Raw genomic sequence first — 18,835 nt, forward strand, 5'->3', positions numbered from 1 at the left:
AGATACAACCCTGATGCTGACATTTTTTAAATTAATAAATCTTGCCAACAATCTGCAATGCATTATTTAATACAACATCCCCATTGCTCTTATCTTCGACCACATGAACTGTGCTCACATATCCAGTTTGGCAAGCATTCAGACTGTTTTAAGTGTCCTTGAGCAAGTCAATGAATCCCAGCCGGGCTCATGACATGCTGCTCTGGTGCAGATCTATTGCGGCCTGACATCTCTGCAATGTGGGAAGTACAGCCAACTTCTAAACGTGGATCAATGAAGTACCAATTTGTTTATTTTAAAGAAATTAAATACAGGTCAGCAAAAGAGGACTGGCCTTAGGAGTTTCTTCAGAAGACCTAGATGAATAAAGCTATTCATTCAAGCTGTAGCTGCGGCTGGGGGCACCAGAAGTTAATATTCATTCATTCATTCATTCATTCATTCATCTTCTAATCAGCTTTGTCTGTTACCAGGTCCCGGATTGTCTCTTGAAAATATTTTCCCAAACCAAAACAGCTGAAATAACATCTGAAAGACTCTGAAATCAAACTGGCATCCTGCATGATTATTACTCATTTATTGACTTGATCAAATTCCTAATATCACAGATGTCTTGGTCAGGAGCTCCTGCATGATTTATATCCCTACAAGCGTGTTTCCAGTATTGGTTAACGCCATTAACCAATTAACTTAATGGCAATTAATTATACTCACTGGACACAAATTATACAGTTTGTGTCCCAGTTTTGAACTGGTTTTATGTAGAAATTATTCGATGTATTTAATATTTGTCATACAGCCACAAATATAGTCTCGTTATGTAAAAGTAGTCGAAATATAATATTTTACAGAGCCCGTTGAAAGCTAAAGTATAATACAGAATAAATAAATAAACGCAATGCACCTCCCTTTCCGTGTAAAATCATTGATTAGCATCTGTTAGCTTAATAAAGTTGCGCACAGCTGGTTGTCAGAGGAGAGTTGGTTAAGGTAAAGTTTATAAAGAAGGTTAAAGAAAATTAGCCATGGTAAGACTGAATTAATTAGCGAGTGCTAATTTATATTCCTTGAAATAGTGGTGCATTTACGGACCAATATGGTCCTAGGTCCTTAAATGCACCACCATTTAAACTGTATATGGTGCATTAATTTACAAGCGATTAATTATATGTATATATTTAAATTGAATTGTTGTGTATTAATATTGGTCTCTCAAGCTTGGCTAATAAATATTTTTGATAACACATGAGTGGAATATCACTAAATTGGTCCCTCACTAGATTAGACTGGGCAAAGATGAATGGAGGAGGTTGAACTATTAAAATGGCCTGGACTGGGCTTTATGGTCCTGCTCAACAGTAGTGCTGTGGAGGTATTGGTGGCAGTACTACCAGAAATAGTGTGGGTGATGACTATGGCTATATTGATACTAATATATATGCTATATTGATCCAGTATAACTCAAACACGACAAGGAAAGTGACACTGCTCACATCGATGAAATTCCCTGGACATCAGTCAAGTGCGTGTTGGACTAATGTAATATTTGTTTGCTTTTTAACATATGGAACGTGTACTCAAGCTTACAAAATGATTATATGATAACCTCAGCAACATCTCGCAGGCAAATACTTTTATTTATTACAGTTACAAAGATTAATAGGCCTGAGTATTTTAACGGTAATGTGTTTTAAATGCATATACATTTCTTATATCTAAAATATAAGAAAGAAAGTGTGTTGTGGTGCAATTATCTCCGATTGTAAGACATCTTCTTTTACTCTTAAATAAGATTTTATTTTGCAGCATAGCAAAAATAATAATAATTTGTATTTCTTTCATAGTCGTGTTTTAATTATTTCCAGTAAAATCCAGAAACCTATTTCATGATGTTTTCCTTCCCTGTCACTTCTCGACAGGAAGCCAAGGGGTCAGGGCAAGTTGAATCCTATGTCAGGATTGTCCCCATGTTGACCTGCGCCTGACTGGCCTCCAAGAAAATAGCCCCTGTGAAGGTAAGAGGAACTAGGGTCCCCTCCCTTGGAAAAGAGGTTCCCTCCCCTTGACAGCTCCACAGAGCCCCAGCCACCTGCCTGCTGGGTCAGCCCCATAAGAAAAGGGAAGCCCTTTGTAATCCGATGGGGATTACACCACCCAACAATGCACCGCTGAAAGAGCGACAAAAGCCCTGTATCAAACACCGATGAGGGGGGAGCAAGGCTATGATCTCCCGCTACTACCAACACTGACTCCTCCGCCACCTCTCATCTCCCCAAGAGCCCCCCCCCCCCCCCCCCCCCCCCACCACCACCTTTAGCATTCACTGCCTCTGTCCTCCTTCTGCCCTCTCATCTTTAGGATCTGGCCTTTTATCAGCGCATTCCTTTTCATTTGCATTGTGGTGTGGGGAGGGCCAGCGGGTCTCTCTGATCTGATAGAGCCAGGGAGAGAACCAGGCAGATCCTCGGGGCGTGAAGGAGACCGTCATGAAAGGTGTGCCTTTGAGTATGTGCATCCTGTGTTCCAAACACACACACACACACACACTAATCTCAAGACACTCGTTTGCCGTCCAGAGAGACGAACAGTGAAGCACCCGTGCTTGTCTTTCCAGCTTTGCCTGTCTTTATCTTCATTGCGGAGTAGGAAGCGCTGTGTCCGACGGCATGTTCAATAATGTACAAAAAGACTAACACTTGTTTTAAAGCTTAAACATAAATCACTTTAAGAATAGGTGTCACCTATTTTCTGATGAAAGCATCTCAAGTCAGTGCTAATTTAAACATGTCAAACCCTTGATTTAAATAAATAAGTACAAAGCTTTACCTTATTCTTATGGGTCTGTTGTAAATGTTTGCGCTGCTCAAGTAGATAAAAAAAAGAGGTAGTTTACTTTTCAGATTTCCTCAGTGTCATTGTATTCCCAACCCACCCATTGCTCAAACATATGTCAGTGTGTGTGTGTGTGTGTGTGTGTGTGTGTGTGTGTGTGTGTGTGTGTGTGTGTTGGGGAGGGGGCCTTTGGTGGCAGTGAGGTGAAAAAGTGATGATAGATTGAGGACACAAAGGAGAGGAGAGCAAATGTGTTGCAGTAAATCTACAACCTTCAGCCAGCCACATATTGACAGACTCCGGGAGTCACCCCTCGGATCAGTGTTAAGCCTTGTGAGCGTTGCATATAAAATCATTCGGATTATATTATGTTAGGATATATGAGCCATTTCAAAATATTAATTCAGCATTATTTGAGGTGTCTGTTAAGGACCGCGGTTACAGATCGCTGTGCGTTGGCTCGGCTGAGTGATCGCGTACCTATATTACATATGATATATGACTGTATGAGAGGGACTTATTTTTCATCACCGTGACATTGTCCCTGGGGGGGCGGTTGTTAAAAAGGAATATGAATTTTCCCGTCGTGAGCTGTGAGAAAGGGAAGGGAAAGGGAAAGGGAAAGGACGCATGGCGCTATTGATGGCAGCGGAGATAAGAGACTGGAAAGACGCCAGAAGAATGTGGCTGCCCGTGCTTGTGATCCTGCACACTGCCGCCTCTCCTTCTGTCCAGTTAATTGGAATACAAAGCAGAGCGGGGTCGATGAGAGAGTGGTGGCGAGGATGGAGGTGTGGGGGGGGGGTGTGCTTGTCTGTCTCCAGCAATGCTCAACCTTCACCGCTCGCTGGGAATTGACTAGTGGAACCAGCAGGCGAGACCGACACACTGTCACTGGTAAAATGAACTGTCACCTTGCATTTCTCAACCTCCTGGCAGTATCGAATTGGCCGCTTTGAACCATGTGACGTGACACTGATTGAGTTCTGGTTTTTTCCAATCCCGGGCTCCGAAGGAAGAAGCCAGTTTAATTTCGGGAGAACAGCCTCTCCATGCAAAGTGTCCAGGCCAGGGGTGCATCAGTATCCAGGCAGCCAGCTTCACTTCCAACCTGTATCTGTGTGCCAAATCTTTCATGGGTGCTCTATTCTTTCTTTCTCGCCACCCCTCGTCATTTCACTGTGCTGCTTCGTTACTCGGCCTCTCAGCTAGTCTTGTTTTTCTAACGGCGTATAGTCATGGCGGTCTGACAGGCACACAGAGGAGGAAAACTATTAGGGGCAGCCACTTGGATCCTGGAGGCAATCCCAGGGAGTATTAAGACGTTAACCCGAGCCAAGTCACTTGTCTCTCTCAGTTACTATGCTGATGGAGCGGAGAAAGGATGCAGTCGCAGAGGGACCCAGGAGGCTGGTGCTTCAGGTCAGCTGGTGCTTCCAGATCCAATCGAGCCTGACTCGGATGGGGGGGGCTGACAAGAATCTCCCAGCCTGTTAAAAAGAGCTTCTGTGCCACAACAAAGGAAGAAGAAAATATGACTTTCAAAACCAGGCCATATTTCTCCACAAGTGAAATAACTTGGTAACTTTAAATATATGCAATATATAATATATAAGAGGATATAATAATATAAAATGTTCATTTCTTTTTTGAATTACCAACACTTCGCATTGTCAAAAAGTACCTAAAAATAGTGATTCCATAATTATTACTGATATTAAATGTCAAATATTTGCTGTTTCCACCTTCATGAAGGTTTTAATTATTTAATGCAATGTAAATGTAATATTTTCAGATTTTTAGGGCTGTTTATTTCATAAAACAAGGCATTTGGATTCTGTTGGTTTTCCATGTTTTCACTATTCATCAAGAAAATAATCCTCAAAACAAAAGTATAAGTTATTTTTTATTAGAGTCTCACTTCTTTTTTCTTTTATATGAATTTTTTTTTTCTTTCTTTAGAAAGACAATTTATTTTATTTTAGGAATATTGTCAAAATCATTCTGTTCTCTCCCGCACCTCGACAGATTCTCTTTTTTTCCCCTGCATCAGAGTCTGTGTAACCTATGTGGCTATTTTTGACATCCTCTCTTAGATGACAGACCCCCTGCTATCCTATGAATACTGTATCTGGATTCCCTTTGAACCCCCACCCCCCCTGCCCGGGACCCTGCCGTGACATGCGACAGAGGATCTGGTCAAAAAACCAAGGAAGTGAGCCTGGCAATAGACTTGTAAAAAAGCCTGCAACAACTGCTATCAGCATGGGGTACAAACATCTCTGGATTGACCTCAAAGGGGGGGGGGCAGGCTGGCCGAAGGTGTGCGCGATAGCTAAGGAGAAAGACATTGACTCCTGCATTTGAAGAGCAACCACATATATTTGTGCAGTGTTCATTATTCTCCTTTCGCCCTCCCCACATTCTCCAGCACCGGGCAAGGAGAACTGCGCTGGTCCTCCTCCACCTCCTCCACCTCCTCTCCCCAACAACTTAACATCCGTCTCCGCGGTTGTTGGCTGCAGCATCGACTCTGACGCCTCCAGATGGAGAGGCTGCTGGGAGCGCTGAGGTATTACCAGCAGAGATGTGGCAGGGATCACGCCTCTGGAATGAAGACCCCACACTTGTTCTCACCCTTTTATTTGTTTTTGTTTCTTGCTGTGTGTTGTTATATCTGTCACAATTCATACTGAATGCCCCCCCCCCCCTCCTTCCAAGTCCTCATCCTTGTGGCTCGTGAAGAGGAAGTGTTTTGGCTCATAAAGAAATGCATGGCACCCGAACCTCTCAGCCCCTTTTCTAATTTACAGTAATGGGCCGTATGGTATTTCAACTGTAACTTCTATTAGTGGAGCTGTATTAATTTTTAATATAGTTGTGAGCAAAACTGCACACTCATGCAGCCATATTTCAAATGACTGCTGATTTACATTTCCTCTAAACATCTTTCAAACACTCTGGACTTCTAACAGTTTGCACAAAGCAGAGCACGAGTGCGTATGTAAATGGACCGTAATGTCTTTGGTCTTAATAGTAAAAGCAATACCTGCAAATGTGTTAAGTGTGAGAGGCCTGGTGTTGACTTCTCCGAGCCACTCTGGTGTCTTGACAGATTGACTCCGCATTCATTTGGGCCTGAACTCTGTGTGAACCTCAGCTTTAGGAAAAAAAAAAAAGGGCCCCAACAGGCCAGAGCTGCTGGGGCAGAAACTGTGTGTGCAAAACCTGACACCCAGTGCAAATATTGAAACTTCTGCCCCGTCAGAAGAAACTAGGTGGTCAGGACCTACAACAAGCTTAAGATGAAGCCAAAACTTGCCCCAGAAAGGTTCACTCCTCAATTTATTCCCTGCTTTGTTTTCTTTTTTAAAGTATTTGACTCATATTATGGTCAATAGAAGTGCGTCAACTGTATCCAAGGAGAAGTTTGGTAACAAATCAAGGGTGAGACCAGGCTCCCTGGAGTTTGTTGTCATGTTTAGAGCCCCTGGAGGTATTTTGGAGGTGAAGAGGTCACTGGAAGCCACCCCATGAGCTGTGAAAGATTCCTCTTGTCACATTATGCAAGGGGGGGGGGTACTTTGGAAGGCCTTTGAATTAAAGTAAATACAGACAACGAATTAGCGATTGTTGGAAAAATCTTATTTAAAGCAATTTATTACATACATATATTAAAAAACAAAGTAAAAGGAGCACATTCTCTCACATTGGACTTTATCAAGTGTTGTTACAGCCCAGACAATTTAATTATACATTAACAATTAACAGCAAAAGATTCTGATATAGACTTTATTTGGCTAAATCATCTTAACAATTCTTGAAAAAAAAAAAAAAAAAAGTACCCTGTAAATAAATAGTGCAAACAGTGACATCAAAGAGCCTATAGTTCAGTGCTCCAACAGCCAGTTCAGAAGTCAACGCACTATAAGCACCGACATATATGCTTCACAAGTCCACATGCACTTCTCGCATCTTTTCCTGGATGGTGTGACTGAGGTAAAGAAGTGGAGGAAGGATCAGCCCCCCCCCCCCCACACACACAAGTCATATTTATGGTTCACAGTCTTTCTCTTTTGCCTTTGGGGAGGACAGTTTCTCCATCGGCGCTGGCGTGCTGACCAAAGCGCAGCCGAGCTTCTCGCGTTTTTTCTGCTTCATCCTGCGGTTCTGAAACCAGATTTTCACCTGCGTCTCGTTGAGCTCCAGGCCGGCGGCGACCTCCACCCTCCGTGCGCGCGTCAGGTATTTGTTAAAGTGGAACTCTTTCTCCAGCTCGGTCAGCTGCTTGGTGGTGAAGTTGGTTCTGATCACGTTTTGGTGGCCCGGAACGCCGAACTCTGACAGAACAGCTGAGGAAAGACGTGAATGAATGGATGACGAAGAAGAAAAGGCATGAGCGTCACGGCCCTGGAGCGTGACGATTTGGTAATAATGTGAGAGGATGGATAAAAAAAAAAAAAAAGGCATTTCATTAGTTGTCAAATAAAAAACAAATCAATTTTAACACACTTGGGCTTCATATTTTCTGTGCATTCTTTACGCTCAGGATGAACGAACCTGTTTTAGGGGGATTCCGCTTCACTTTCATCCAGTCGAATGTTCTGGAAGGTTCCTCCACATGATCCAGATCCCTCTCCTTGCTTTGGGGCGGTAACCTTGCGTAAACACCCTCTGAATATTCCTGCAGCCGCTGATCCCCGTTGCTAAAATGTGGATATTGATTGCCGGGCGCACAGCTGTCCCCTGTGTAGGGAGCCATGTTTGTTCCAAGAGGTGAAACCTGCGCGTGGACGTAGCTCCGCTCCTGCTCCGGCGCGAGGCCGTACTGGTGATGCCCGTACTCCAGAGGCGGTGCGTAAATGGAGCTCCCCGGTGTTGCGAACTGTAGATCCAGGTTGACGTGTGTCTGGTGGTGCAGAGAGAGGCCGGGGGTTTGGTGGGGTGCGGAAGCTGCGGGAACTAAACGCGCGTCCTGTGCGTAACTCTCACTTGTTGCGCACGAGTTGGATGACACGTATCCGTGATTTAAATGTTGGTATCCGACCTTGGCAGTAAAAATGTTATTTCCTCGGTTGCACACGGGGTAGTCTAAGTAGGAGTTCATCCTGGCACTGGGCCCGGTTGTTTGTTTCACAGGTGATCAAGAGCGCGCAGTCATTAATGGGCGCTCCCTCTGCCCTGACCTTCTGGGGTAGTATGTCAAAGCTGTAAAACGTGCCTTCTAGCCTCATATCACCTTCCTGACACACCACGTGACCCGCTAAACGCCAATGGCCAAAGGGGCCTTGCAAGCACTCTGTCACGTCTGGGAGCTCGTCCATCAAACGGCTCGTATTTACATGACAAACGCTTCAATCAAATTCCCTCAAACGTCTGATGGAAACTTCAAAACTTTTTTTTTTTTTTAACTACAGTTTTAGCAGAGCTCCAAATGACAAAATGATTGACACTTCCTAAAAGTAGTGAGAAATGCGTTAACATAATAATAATAATAATAATAATGAAATATAACTGGATGCATATGGATTTAGGATTTTTTGTGTTAATGTCCTCTAAAAATTGAAGAGATAGGGCGCACACTATTATTATTATTGTTTGTTTTTATTATTTAATTGAGATATAAAGTGTGCTTTCAACCTTCCCAGAAGACAAAACACAAGTAATTATTATTATTTTTATTTATTTTTTCATATAAACGTGCATGTGAACCCTTTTCTGATGCGTTTTTAGCGGTGGTTAATTTATAGTTCTTAGTGTGCCAAATTTAGCACCTGCTATACATTTTACTAAATGTAAATTTGGTCAACTGCTCTGCTGCCTTATTGCAAAAACACACACACCAAAAAAAAAAAAAACCTGTCCACAACGTGCATCCCGCAGACTCAGAGGCAGCGCAGCGCAGTCCCTCATCCATCATGCGCTCTTTTAAGCGCTGACAGCCTGTGTGGCCCTCTTTGCCCATAAAAAGAACAAAGACACATTTAAGAGCCATATAGTTTGTTTCCTCGCTTCTTTCTCGTGCCTGCGCGTTTAGCCACACAAGAGGAGAATATTTTCCTGGTCCCTAATTAAGTTGCAGTTTAGTGTGATGTTATAGAAAAGACCTCAAGTGATAATTAAGATTTAGCCAAAAGAAAAAGGAGGTAATGTGACATGTTTTCCAACGTGTTTATCTGCATTATAGTCGTCTTCTTTTCTTATGCTGGCTGCATTTACCCTTAAGCTGTTTTTGTATCTGAAGTGACGTCATTAAAAGGATTATTATTATTATTAAAAGGATGAAAAGCAGCATTTCCTATAATGTGTCTGATAAATGCATTCGTTGGGCTAATCTAAATAAAAATACATCAATTAATTAATTCGACTTTATACTTTGATGGATTAGTCAAATAAATAGCTACATCTTTAAAGAACGTGCACGCATCCATCCAGACATGCAGGGAAGTCTCCCATAAATTAAAGGGCTTCTGGGTTTTTTTTTTAGTGGATTCACAGATGAGTCAGTTTTGGAGCTCGCATTATTCTGTCCTGAGTGCAGCTCTGTGGGAAATATCTTCCGTTATTCGAACCCACGTTCGTGTTTGTCGTGCGTGTGCCGTCGTACTGCATGAACTGCGGGTCGTGCGTTAAGTCCAGAGTTGGGTGTTTGGAGTATCGTTCCTCGTACACCGGCTGGGGGTGGTGCTGTTGGGGCTCGATCGGAGGGGACGCTGGCTGCGTGAAATCCCCACCCAGATGGACATAACCCAGGGTCGACAGAGTAGGGCTGCCCGGGGCGGAGGGGGAGGACGGGGATGAAGAGGAGGAGGTCACCGCGGGAAGGCCCTGCGCTCTTTGGTCTTTCTTCTGCTTCATCCTCCGGTTCTGGAACCAAATCTTGATCTGCCTCTCCTGGAGGTTGAGCAGGCCGGCCATCTCCACCCGCCGCGGCCTGCACAGGTAGCGGCTGAAGTGGAACTCCTTTTCCAGCTCCACCAGTTGCGCGCCCGTGTACGCGGTGCGCGTTCTCTTCGAGGCCAGGTTGGCGCTTGGAGACTTGTCATTGACAGAGGAGTCTGTACAGACAGAATGAAAGGAAAGAGGCTTTAGATACAGGTTGTAATCTAAAGAGGAGGATTATGATTAGATGAAGAAGAACATTTGATTTCAGAATTCTTTAAAATTCTGACTTTGAAGTCGGAATGCTGTTTTAGAGTTCTATAAAACAAATCTGTCCAAATTCTCACTTTCTTCTCAGACTTCTTGTCTTTAATCAAGAATTTCTAATCAATCCTCTTCCAATAATCGATAGGCGATTCTTTGTTTTTTTCTGTTTTTCTTTCCTTTCTGTACCTGCTTCCTTTCACTAAGACTTATTTACAGAATTGTGTTATATTATTTGAGTCTTTTCATGCTCTCTTTATTACATTTGACAAAAATTCTGACAGATCAAGACTGTAAATTAATATGTAATATAATAAGGGTTAAATAAATGTGACTTAAAAATACATGGCAAAGGTGGAATGAGCCTGCAGCAAAGTTGTGTCTATCCATGCCTTACTGTGGCTTCATTATCATGCCCTTATAAATTATAAAAGTAGATACAACATTGAAGAAGAAAAGCAAAAGACATAAGCTAATAGAAAATAAAACACCATTATAGAAGCTGGCTAGGGCTACAGACCAGACTTCTGGTCTGGTCACAGATTGATATGAGATACAGGTGCTAAGGCCTTTATAGTTTGTTCTATAGATTTGAGAGTTTTTATTTGTTTAAATTCAATAGTTGATGGCTTCATTTAAATAAGCATTCTGAAAGCCTCTGAGACAAAAACATATGGTTTTGAGTTCCATAAAAACATGATTGGAAGATTATCCAATCCTTTTAAAAGTTAATTCAATTAAAAACCTTTTTTTCCATTTTCTTTGCTTGTTCACGTTTAGTTCCTTCCCATTTCTTTCTGGCATTGTGTTTGTATTTTTCTTGTTTGTTTTACAAAAAACACATTATGGCCATTTGCTCTGGTTATCTCTCTGAACGGCATCCGCCTTTAAACGGAGGTCAAGGTGTGTTTATCCTATATGACTGCCTATAGCTCCATTAATAGCCCCCTGGCATTATGAACCCAAAAAGGAGAAAATATGATGTAATATCCTCCATTCAGTTCTCCTTAAAGGGAGCACAAATGAAAAGGCCTAATTTGAAAACAATTGCTGCCCTGTTCATACAGACCTGTGTTTCTCCTGTGCTTTTGGCTTCTGGATTCTTTCATCCAGGGGAAAATATCTCTGCTCGTAGGGAACTTGGGGCTGTGATGCTTTGACCTATAAGGAAACGTGCACATATACGTCCCCGTTTGTGCCAGTTGTTGATGAGCGGCTGCTCTGTGGCTGCAGTCAAATCCACTGACATCATCCAGAGACTGGCAGAGGCATCGGTGCTGCTGGATGTTCTGCATTTCCATGAAATGTGCACCGGGGGGGCCCCTTTTGACCTTCTGACAGAGCGCTGGCAGCCAAATGTCACATGGCAGGTTTCCAGACTGCCCTGGGATTCTGACCTGAGAGGTTCCCGGAAAGAAAAAGAAGAAAAAAAGAGGGAGACAGAATCAGGGAGGAGACCACATGATCCATCTTATCAACTCAATAGTGCGGTGACATGAATAGTGAGCCTTTCCAGAGCAAATGGGGGGAACAAAATAAAGATTTTGTGGAGGTAAAGCTTGTAATCTGAGGATTATTTGTAAAATGTGGAGAGAAATTTCATTATTTATTATTATAGCTGATAAACCCTGTTTAAGATAACCCTGTGTGACCTCATTGACCTCGGTTTATTTGTCATAAAACAGCTAAAACAAACAATATCATGATGTTGTGTTTTTTCCTGTAGCAATGTTTCTTTTTGATTTACAATTAAATGACAACAATAATAAATGGTAAACAATGATAATGATTATTGCACAAACACAAAGACTCCCACGAAATAGAAAAAATCGTGTTAATTTAGGATAAATGCATTCTAATGTTACGTTTTCTGTGTTAATAAATGACAGCCTTTGCTCCTCTAGAGGATATTTAAATGGAGAAAAAGGGAGAGAGATAGAGCGAGAGATTAAATCAAGTCAAATAAACGACCTTAGTGCGCTGCAGCTGCTCTATGGGCTGAACCGAAGCGAAACAGGACAAAAAGAAAAAAGAAAAACCTCCCACGAGTTCGTTGAGATTTAATTCATCTAACATTAAACAGGACAGAAATTGTAAAGCAGCTGTTTTTGGAGGAGCACGACAGAGAATACGTCTGGCGGCATGCAGCTTTATGAACTCTGGTTGAACCGCGGCTGGAGACGCGCTCGTAAATCATAAAGACGCGCAACACACAACCCGGCTGCCTTACATTCATCCGGCACGGAAACGATCACGGAAACAAACACACCGACTTTCCGCTCACCTTTTTTTTTCTTTTTTTTTTTATATAACCTTCCAGATTAAAATAATCCCTGCCGGAGAGGCGGCGCCCGCGCGTCCAGAAGGCGTGATGGCGCAGGCGGGTGGGTTTTCGGATGCTGCGCGGGGTGAAGCGCGGAGTGGACAGTCTTTTCTGCTGCTCACACCGCCCTGCGTGCGTGCGTTTCTGCACAATGTCAGCGTGTGTGCGTGGAAAAAAAGGAGCTGATCATGCAATCTCAGTTTCACGCGGCGATACTGGAGCCTCCGCGTTTGAGATAAGACGCGCTTTGTTTTGGTTTTGATGTGCAAATTGACTACAACTTTGAACTACGCGGCAATTAGAGAAGAAAGTAAATCTGAAAGTGGGCACCAAGAGAGGCCAGGAAAAGCTGAAATGAACCTCATTTTAACCGAATTTAGATAAGTAAAATGGCCTTTTAAGAAGACATGCACCTCCTTATGGCACTAATCTTAAATACGCAAAGCTCGTTTTTACATTTTATGTCTGCGTTCTCGGCCCAGAGAACGAGTTCGCATATAAGAACAAACAAGGAGCTGCATCTCTATTCTCTTTAAACAGTCCTGGGAACTTGTCCAGCGCTGTATAATAAATTCAAACAACCCATTTAGATGCTGATGCCATGAGACGCCATAAATTACTCCGCAACAGAAAGCTATCAGTATTTCCCCTTGTGTGTGTGTGTGTGTGTTGTTGTTGTTGTTGTTTTTTACACACTCAAATACTAAGTGCATTACGTCTTGTTTATGTAATGAGATTTCTTTTTTTTTCTAATTTAAATGAGTGATCCGATGGAGTCAGCAGCAGCTATAGGAGTTTGGACCGCCATGAGGCCTGAGACCGGAGCTGATCGGGAGTCAGCTGTGTATGGATCGATGTGCGGTGCTTTGATCACTCAACGTCATATTTTGGCCGATCCCGTTGGTAATATTTAACCAAGCACCGTTAGTTAATGCAAATGACCGCCTTTGATCACCGAGCTGTGCGTGTTCGCCCAAATGAGCAGATCTTTGATCTTCCAAAAGGAGATGCATGCATGGCTGCAGGATCAGAGAGATGTCTAAAACTAATGCAGTGCGATGCCACTGACCTGGAATGCTGCAAAAAAAAAGAAATAAAAAAATGCTACAAGTTCCAATTCCTTAAATGTTTTAGGGGTTTCGTCTCTTTTTTATAAAGTTCTGTTAATGAAGGCTGTTCCACGTGGTTTAAAGCTCTGCTAATTTCCAGTTAGTGGATGTTTTTGTCACACAACCTAATAGATGGATACACAGTGTAAATATAAAATCCTCTTTGGTCACCGGGTCATATTATCATTGAGATATGACAACATCCCTGAGACGCACTTTACGTCCCCTCACCATGCAGAGATCCACACTCGTCATTCTGCCCCTGCTCCCTGATGGACATGTGCACACACATTCACACACCCCCTCTTGAAATGGACAACTGAAATGGACAGAACTAAGAAAATAAGATTTGAAAGAAGTGAAGTAAGGGTTACTGTGTGTACCTTTAGCGAGTGCAAAGGGGGGGGGGGGGGGGTAATTACGGTATAGCATGTCCTCTTCATCACCGGAGCTCACCTGCGTACACAACAGTTAATCATCCACTAACCAGCACAGAGGGACAGAGAGAGGGGGCAGTGTTCCATGCTGCACAGCGGGGTTGGAGGAGAGCCGTTCAGGCACCTGCATTTGTTCAAAATGAAAGAAGAGAAGGAAACTCTTCCATCAGACGGTCTGGAATAAGGGATGCTGCTACCTGGAAGTAGAAAAACTCTGCATCAGCTTGTATGCTTCTGTTTGTGATTAGTATGAGCACCACTGTCCTGTCTGTGAACCTGATTGTATGTGAGTGAGAGGCGGCCACATGGGGCCCGGGGCCCCGCCCGGGATGCCAGCTGCTGCAGTGAAGCCCTCTCTGGAGGACACGGTGGTCGAGGAAGGGGGCCTGTCCCAGGAGCGGCTCCCTCTGCCCTCCCTGTAGGCCCCCCCCCCCCACACACACACACACTCCAAACAGGTGGGGCCTATACCTGGTAGGGAAGATGATTAACAAGGCCCAAGTCAGTTAGCTGCAGGAACAACGCGTCCACAAGGAAGGGATCTGAATTAATTTAAAGGCAGTCGAATCAACAGCAGCAGCAACTTCACTTCCAACAGACAACGCAATCACTTCATCAGATGCGTAGAAGAACCAATGCTTTAATAAATATGAATAAAATATAGTTAGATTTTTTTCTTTTTTTTAAATAACAGACTTTATGTATAGAAAAGATTTCAAATTCCAAAATCTCACAGAAAAAGAGTGACGTGCGTTGGATAGTGGCAGATAGAGGTTTAGAAGAAGTGTTTATTCATGCATTTGTAATCAACAACACATCAGGAAAGCATAAATGGAGTAAATTAATAATTGAAACACAGCGCAAGAATATATCTCCTTAGACGTAAGCGCTGTCTTTACATTTGTTTAGAGCCAAATTAAAGTTTGTTACTAACCTTTCACATGTTTACCCCCCCTTGAGTCATTATTCCCTCAAATCTGCACTTCTGTTCCCAACAAAATAATAAAAAATAAAAAAGCATACACATTTATTCAACTTACCTCTGTTTCTGGTGGCTCTCATCGCCTCGTCGGGTCAGATTCTCTGTCCAGTCTGTCAGGAGTCTGCTGAAGCTGTTCGTTGAGGTCCTCCTCACATTTCCCATGCAAACTAAAACTCCTCCTCGACTGCAGGCAGTGCGGTGAAAAGAAAGATAAATGATGTGCTGAACAATGCCCCGCATTGAAGGCCATGTCCTGCAACTTTCACAGATGTCACATTCTCTCCATCGATGTCCTGCTAGCTAGAAGAAGAAAAGAGAAAACTTCATCTGATCGGGGCCTTCGGCTCCTCCGACAGAAACCTCTGGATGGACCTCGTGCGAAGTCCAGATGTTTGCAGGTTATTCACATCGCTCTGAATGAGGCAGCAATTAGTTTCTCCGTGGCTCTAAAATGATTCTTGTTTTTTGGGTTTTTTCCATTGAGGTAAAGTGTCACCTACATACTCCACAAGATGCGGCTGCTGCTATATTTACACAAACTCGGATCTACAGGGTATATATAGATGACAGGTTGGCGGCACGCAGAGTCCAAACGATGAACAAAGCTCAGATTCAGGAATAAGAGGAGCTGTAACTCTCCAAAAAGTCGGCCTGCTTACTTTTATTTGATTTGCTAATGTTTAAAAAAAGAATTACTCATATAGATGACAGATAATTCTGGGTTGCATATGTTGAGTACATTAATTTTGTGCTAGTCAACCTTTCATAGCATCTGATAGATCTAAATCATGTGGAAATAAAGGCTGTTAACTATAATAAATTGTTATAAATGTAAATATGTTGGTAATAAGAGCTTATCAGAGCAAGACCCCTGTTGTAAATGTTAATAAATCATTCAAGTTCTGTAATAAACCCAAATGGGAAGCGTTTCATTCCAGCAAGTCTGAAACTGTGTCATTAATAAAGACCTTGTGGTCACTGGTGCTTTTGAATCTTTCACAACACGCCAATATGAAAACTGATGCAGACATTTTCTGATGATCTATTTACCATTAATATGGTCATTAAATTAAAAGGGAACCAAAATATGCTCACATTCAATGCACAGGGTTAGATTTTTCACAAGCGACCTTATTACGGCTATCCTAATGGTTGATGTAAGGAATCATGAGCACGTTAACACGTAATGAGTATTAATAGGAGTTTTAGAGCTATCTGACATTGTCAAAGTCTACATAACCAACCATTCAAGTTTCATCTGTCTTCAGTATTTAGAACCATTAACTTCACTGAAGCGTATCAATAATTCACTAGAACAATGTTCACGTCAGAAGTCAATAACTTAGTATAAAGGTTAAACTAGTAAAACTAGTTGTGCAGTTGGCTGCGAGTCCAATGGTTCCCATCACACAGCGCTGAGCTCTTCTGAAGGGCCTCTTCATAAATCTTATGGAGATTAATGGAGGGGAAAAGAATAACAAACATGTTCTGCCAGACATACATGTATTCAACATTTGCTTTGCTTGGTATGTTAAATAATTTGACCTCTACTGGTCTAAAATAATGTATTTATATGTAAGAATTTAAGAAAAGTTTCTTTGCGGTGATTGTTAACAATTCACACACGTTAGATTTTTAAAAATGGCTCGGCTAAAATTTGTAAAGATTGAATCTTTATCTTTGAAAAGCGTAAAATGGCTGCATTTTATTAATGTATAATTTCAGCGTTTTCTTCATAATATATAATAATTTAAACTGCAGTACTTGGGCAATTATACTCATTTGGTTTCCAGAGTAATAATGTATTTTTTTTAAAAACAAAAAAACAACAGAGCATCTCAATCTTAAACTCAACAGCCTCATCCCATAATCAAGCCTGAGATTTGAAGAAGTTCTGTCTCAAATCAAAGAGTCAGGGATTAAAGGTCTTTCTCCCAAGTCGCCCGTGACGAGATAAACACGCTCGGAGTGCGTGTTTTTCCTGCTCTGCAGCCTCCACACCCCCAGACGACCAGAGCCCGAGCAGGCAGAAGGGAAAAAGCCATCCATCATCCGCCGGACCGGTCTGAGGCGACCTCTGCTGGCGGAGCTGCCGCATAGCATTCCCTCCGAACAGCAGCTGACGGTGAACCCACTCGGTCTGCCAGATGTTGAGCATCCACGACACCGTAAACCGGCCTCCAAAAACCGCCCTAGGTGGCATTTGTTTCGTGTATTTGATCTTCACGATTAAATCACCGACATGGCTTTAAATGACGCGTTTTGATTGCCGGCGTTTTGAAGTTGCAAGGATTTCACTTATTCATGCTGGTTGTTGCATAATAGCATTTTTTTTTTTTTTTACATTACATTTTAGAACCGACTTGGCAACGTGATCTGCTGAGTTGGAACTGGAGCTGCAGTGGGGAAACTGCTTAAACAGATTTTGTTATTTTAAAACACACACATCTAAGAGGTTAAATAGATTTTGTGGTATGGTGGCCTTTCATATTTTATGCATCGCGCATGCACTCTCTCTAAATGCTTATAAAATATCACGATTTGCATTGAAAAGCAGGGGAGACGAAGCGAGAGTGAATTTCTGTGACATTTACGCAGCACGTTTGGCGCTTCGATCGTGACGGTGCAAAGTCTGGCAGCGGCGCGCTTCCTTCTGACGCATCTGCGGCTGCAGTCCATCGTCTGCTGACCCGGCGATGATCCCCGCGCCGCTTATGAATTACGCATGAGATCCGGGTACAGATTACCCCTATCAATATGCAATACTCATTACGGTGGTTAAATTGCCACTTAATAGTTATGAATATGTGGAAAATGTCTGGGACCCATATAGACCACCACTGATTTAAACTTTTTTTTTTTTTTTTAACCATGGAATGAGTTTGAGCAGAATTAGAAAATATTACACAAGTCTCGTAAAGCTTCCAGTTTCCTGAAGATAACATCATTATATTTTTATTAGTGACCGACAATGCGAGCAGCCTGCATGCATATAGCCTGCACGTTTCTTTATGTAAAGGCAGTGAGGCTTGTGTGTCCAACTCGGAGTTTGTCCGAGACTTCACCTTTGGCCGCTCGGTGACTCGACAGATTCGAATAAATCACTGGAGGACCTCGCTCAAGTTCGTTTCATGTCAGCTCCATAAAGCCTCGAATCGGTTTCAAGGGAGAGCTTTAAGAAAAAAAAAAGAAAAAAAACATTTTGTGCGTGCAAGAAAAAAAAAGAGCCATGCGCGCCTCTTTCTTTATTTTAAACACAAGATATTTGTCATAGATAAATAAAGGCCTTTTCCAAAAAAAAGGACGCATTCAGACATTTTCTTTTAACCATGTCAAATAATTTGAGTTCTTCTGTTCAAAATCTGGACGAAATCTGGATCAAATCATGAGTGTGATTATTAGTTTATTATTTTTAAATCAGTAGCTCCAATTAAAATAGAGCAAAATATTTGTGTATTTAATTTAAACAGTTCAACAATGTCAGAATATTTCCAATGAAACAGATTTTCTCAAGTTTTCCCGACACCTTCCAAACTCTCCAAATATGACTGGTCACCGCTTCCTTCCCCAGTCCAGCCTGTCCAGTCCCATCCACGCAGTTAAGCCGTCACTTTCATTCAAGGTTGTGAATTATATAGTACATTGTCTACTCCCCAAAACCATAAAGCCAACTTTATGGACCTCACGTGACTTTTCCACAGTCTGTAAGTAATATAGGCCTATACAATCTTTGGCAAGGAGGGCTTTTTACCAACTTCACATACCTGTAAGACCCTCTTGTTTTTTTTGGGATTGTATCACCAACATTTTTTCCTATAACGCGCGTCTCGCAGCCGAGAGTTCAGAGCAGGTAAGTTTGGAAAAACTTTTTGTGTTTTCTGTCTGTTTCTGCGAGCCAAATCCCCAAAAAATATGACATAAAATCGGGTCATTTTCTTGACACTTTTTTTTTGTAACTCTACAAATACAGTTTAATCATTAGCGAGCATAAAAAAACTATTACGCA

At 42.3% G+C, this 18,835-nt stretch overlaps 2 protein-coding genes across 2 annotated transcripts; both read right to left on the minus strand.

Annotated features, from left to right (window-relative positions):
• Positions 1-6,885: 6,885 nt before the first annotated feature.
• Positions 6,886-8,042, minus strand: hoxb1b (homeobox B1b). The gene is made up of 2 exons (XM_068754546.1): positions 7,393-8,042; positions 6,886-7,184 (listed from the first exon to the last, which is right to left on the minus strand). The coding sequence occupies exons 1-2, from the start codon at positions 7,937-7,939 to the stop codon at positions 6,886-6,888; spliced, it is 846 nt and encodes a 281-aa protein (XP_068610647.1). The 5' UTR covers positions 7,940-8,042.
• Positions 8,043-9,324: 1,282 nt separating this feature from the next.
• Positions 9,325-11,273, minus strand: LOC137910405 (homeobox protein Hox-B3-like). The gene is made up of 2 exons (XM_068754841.1): positions 11,048-11,273; positions 9,325-9,890 (listed from the first exon to the last, which is right to left on the minus strand). Exons 1-2 carry the CDS (start codon positions 11,271-11,273, stop codon positions 9,325-9,327), a joined length of 792 nt encoding a protein of 263 aa, XP_068610942.1.
• Positions 11,274-18,835: the final 7,562 nt, after the last annotated feature.

Source organism: Brachionichthys hirsutus, chromosome 21 (assembly GCF_040956055.1).
Source record: "Brachionichthys hirsutus isolate HB-005 chromosome 21, CSIRO-AGI_Bhir_v1, whole genome shotgun sequence".
NCBI classification, from domain to species: domain Eukaryota; kingdom Metazoa; phylum Chordata; class Actinopteri; order Lophiiformes; family Brachionichthyidae; genus Brachionichthys; species Brachionichthys hirsutus.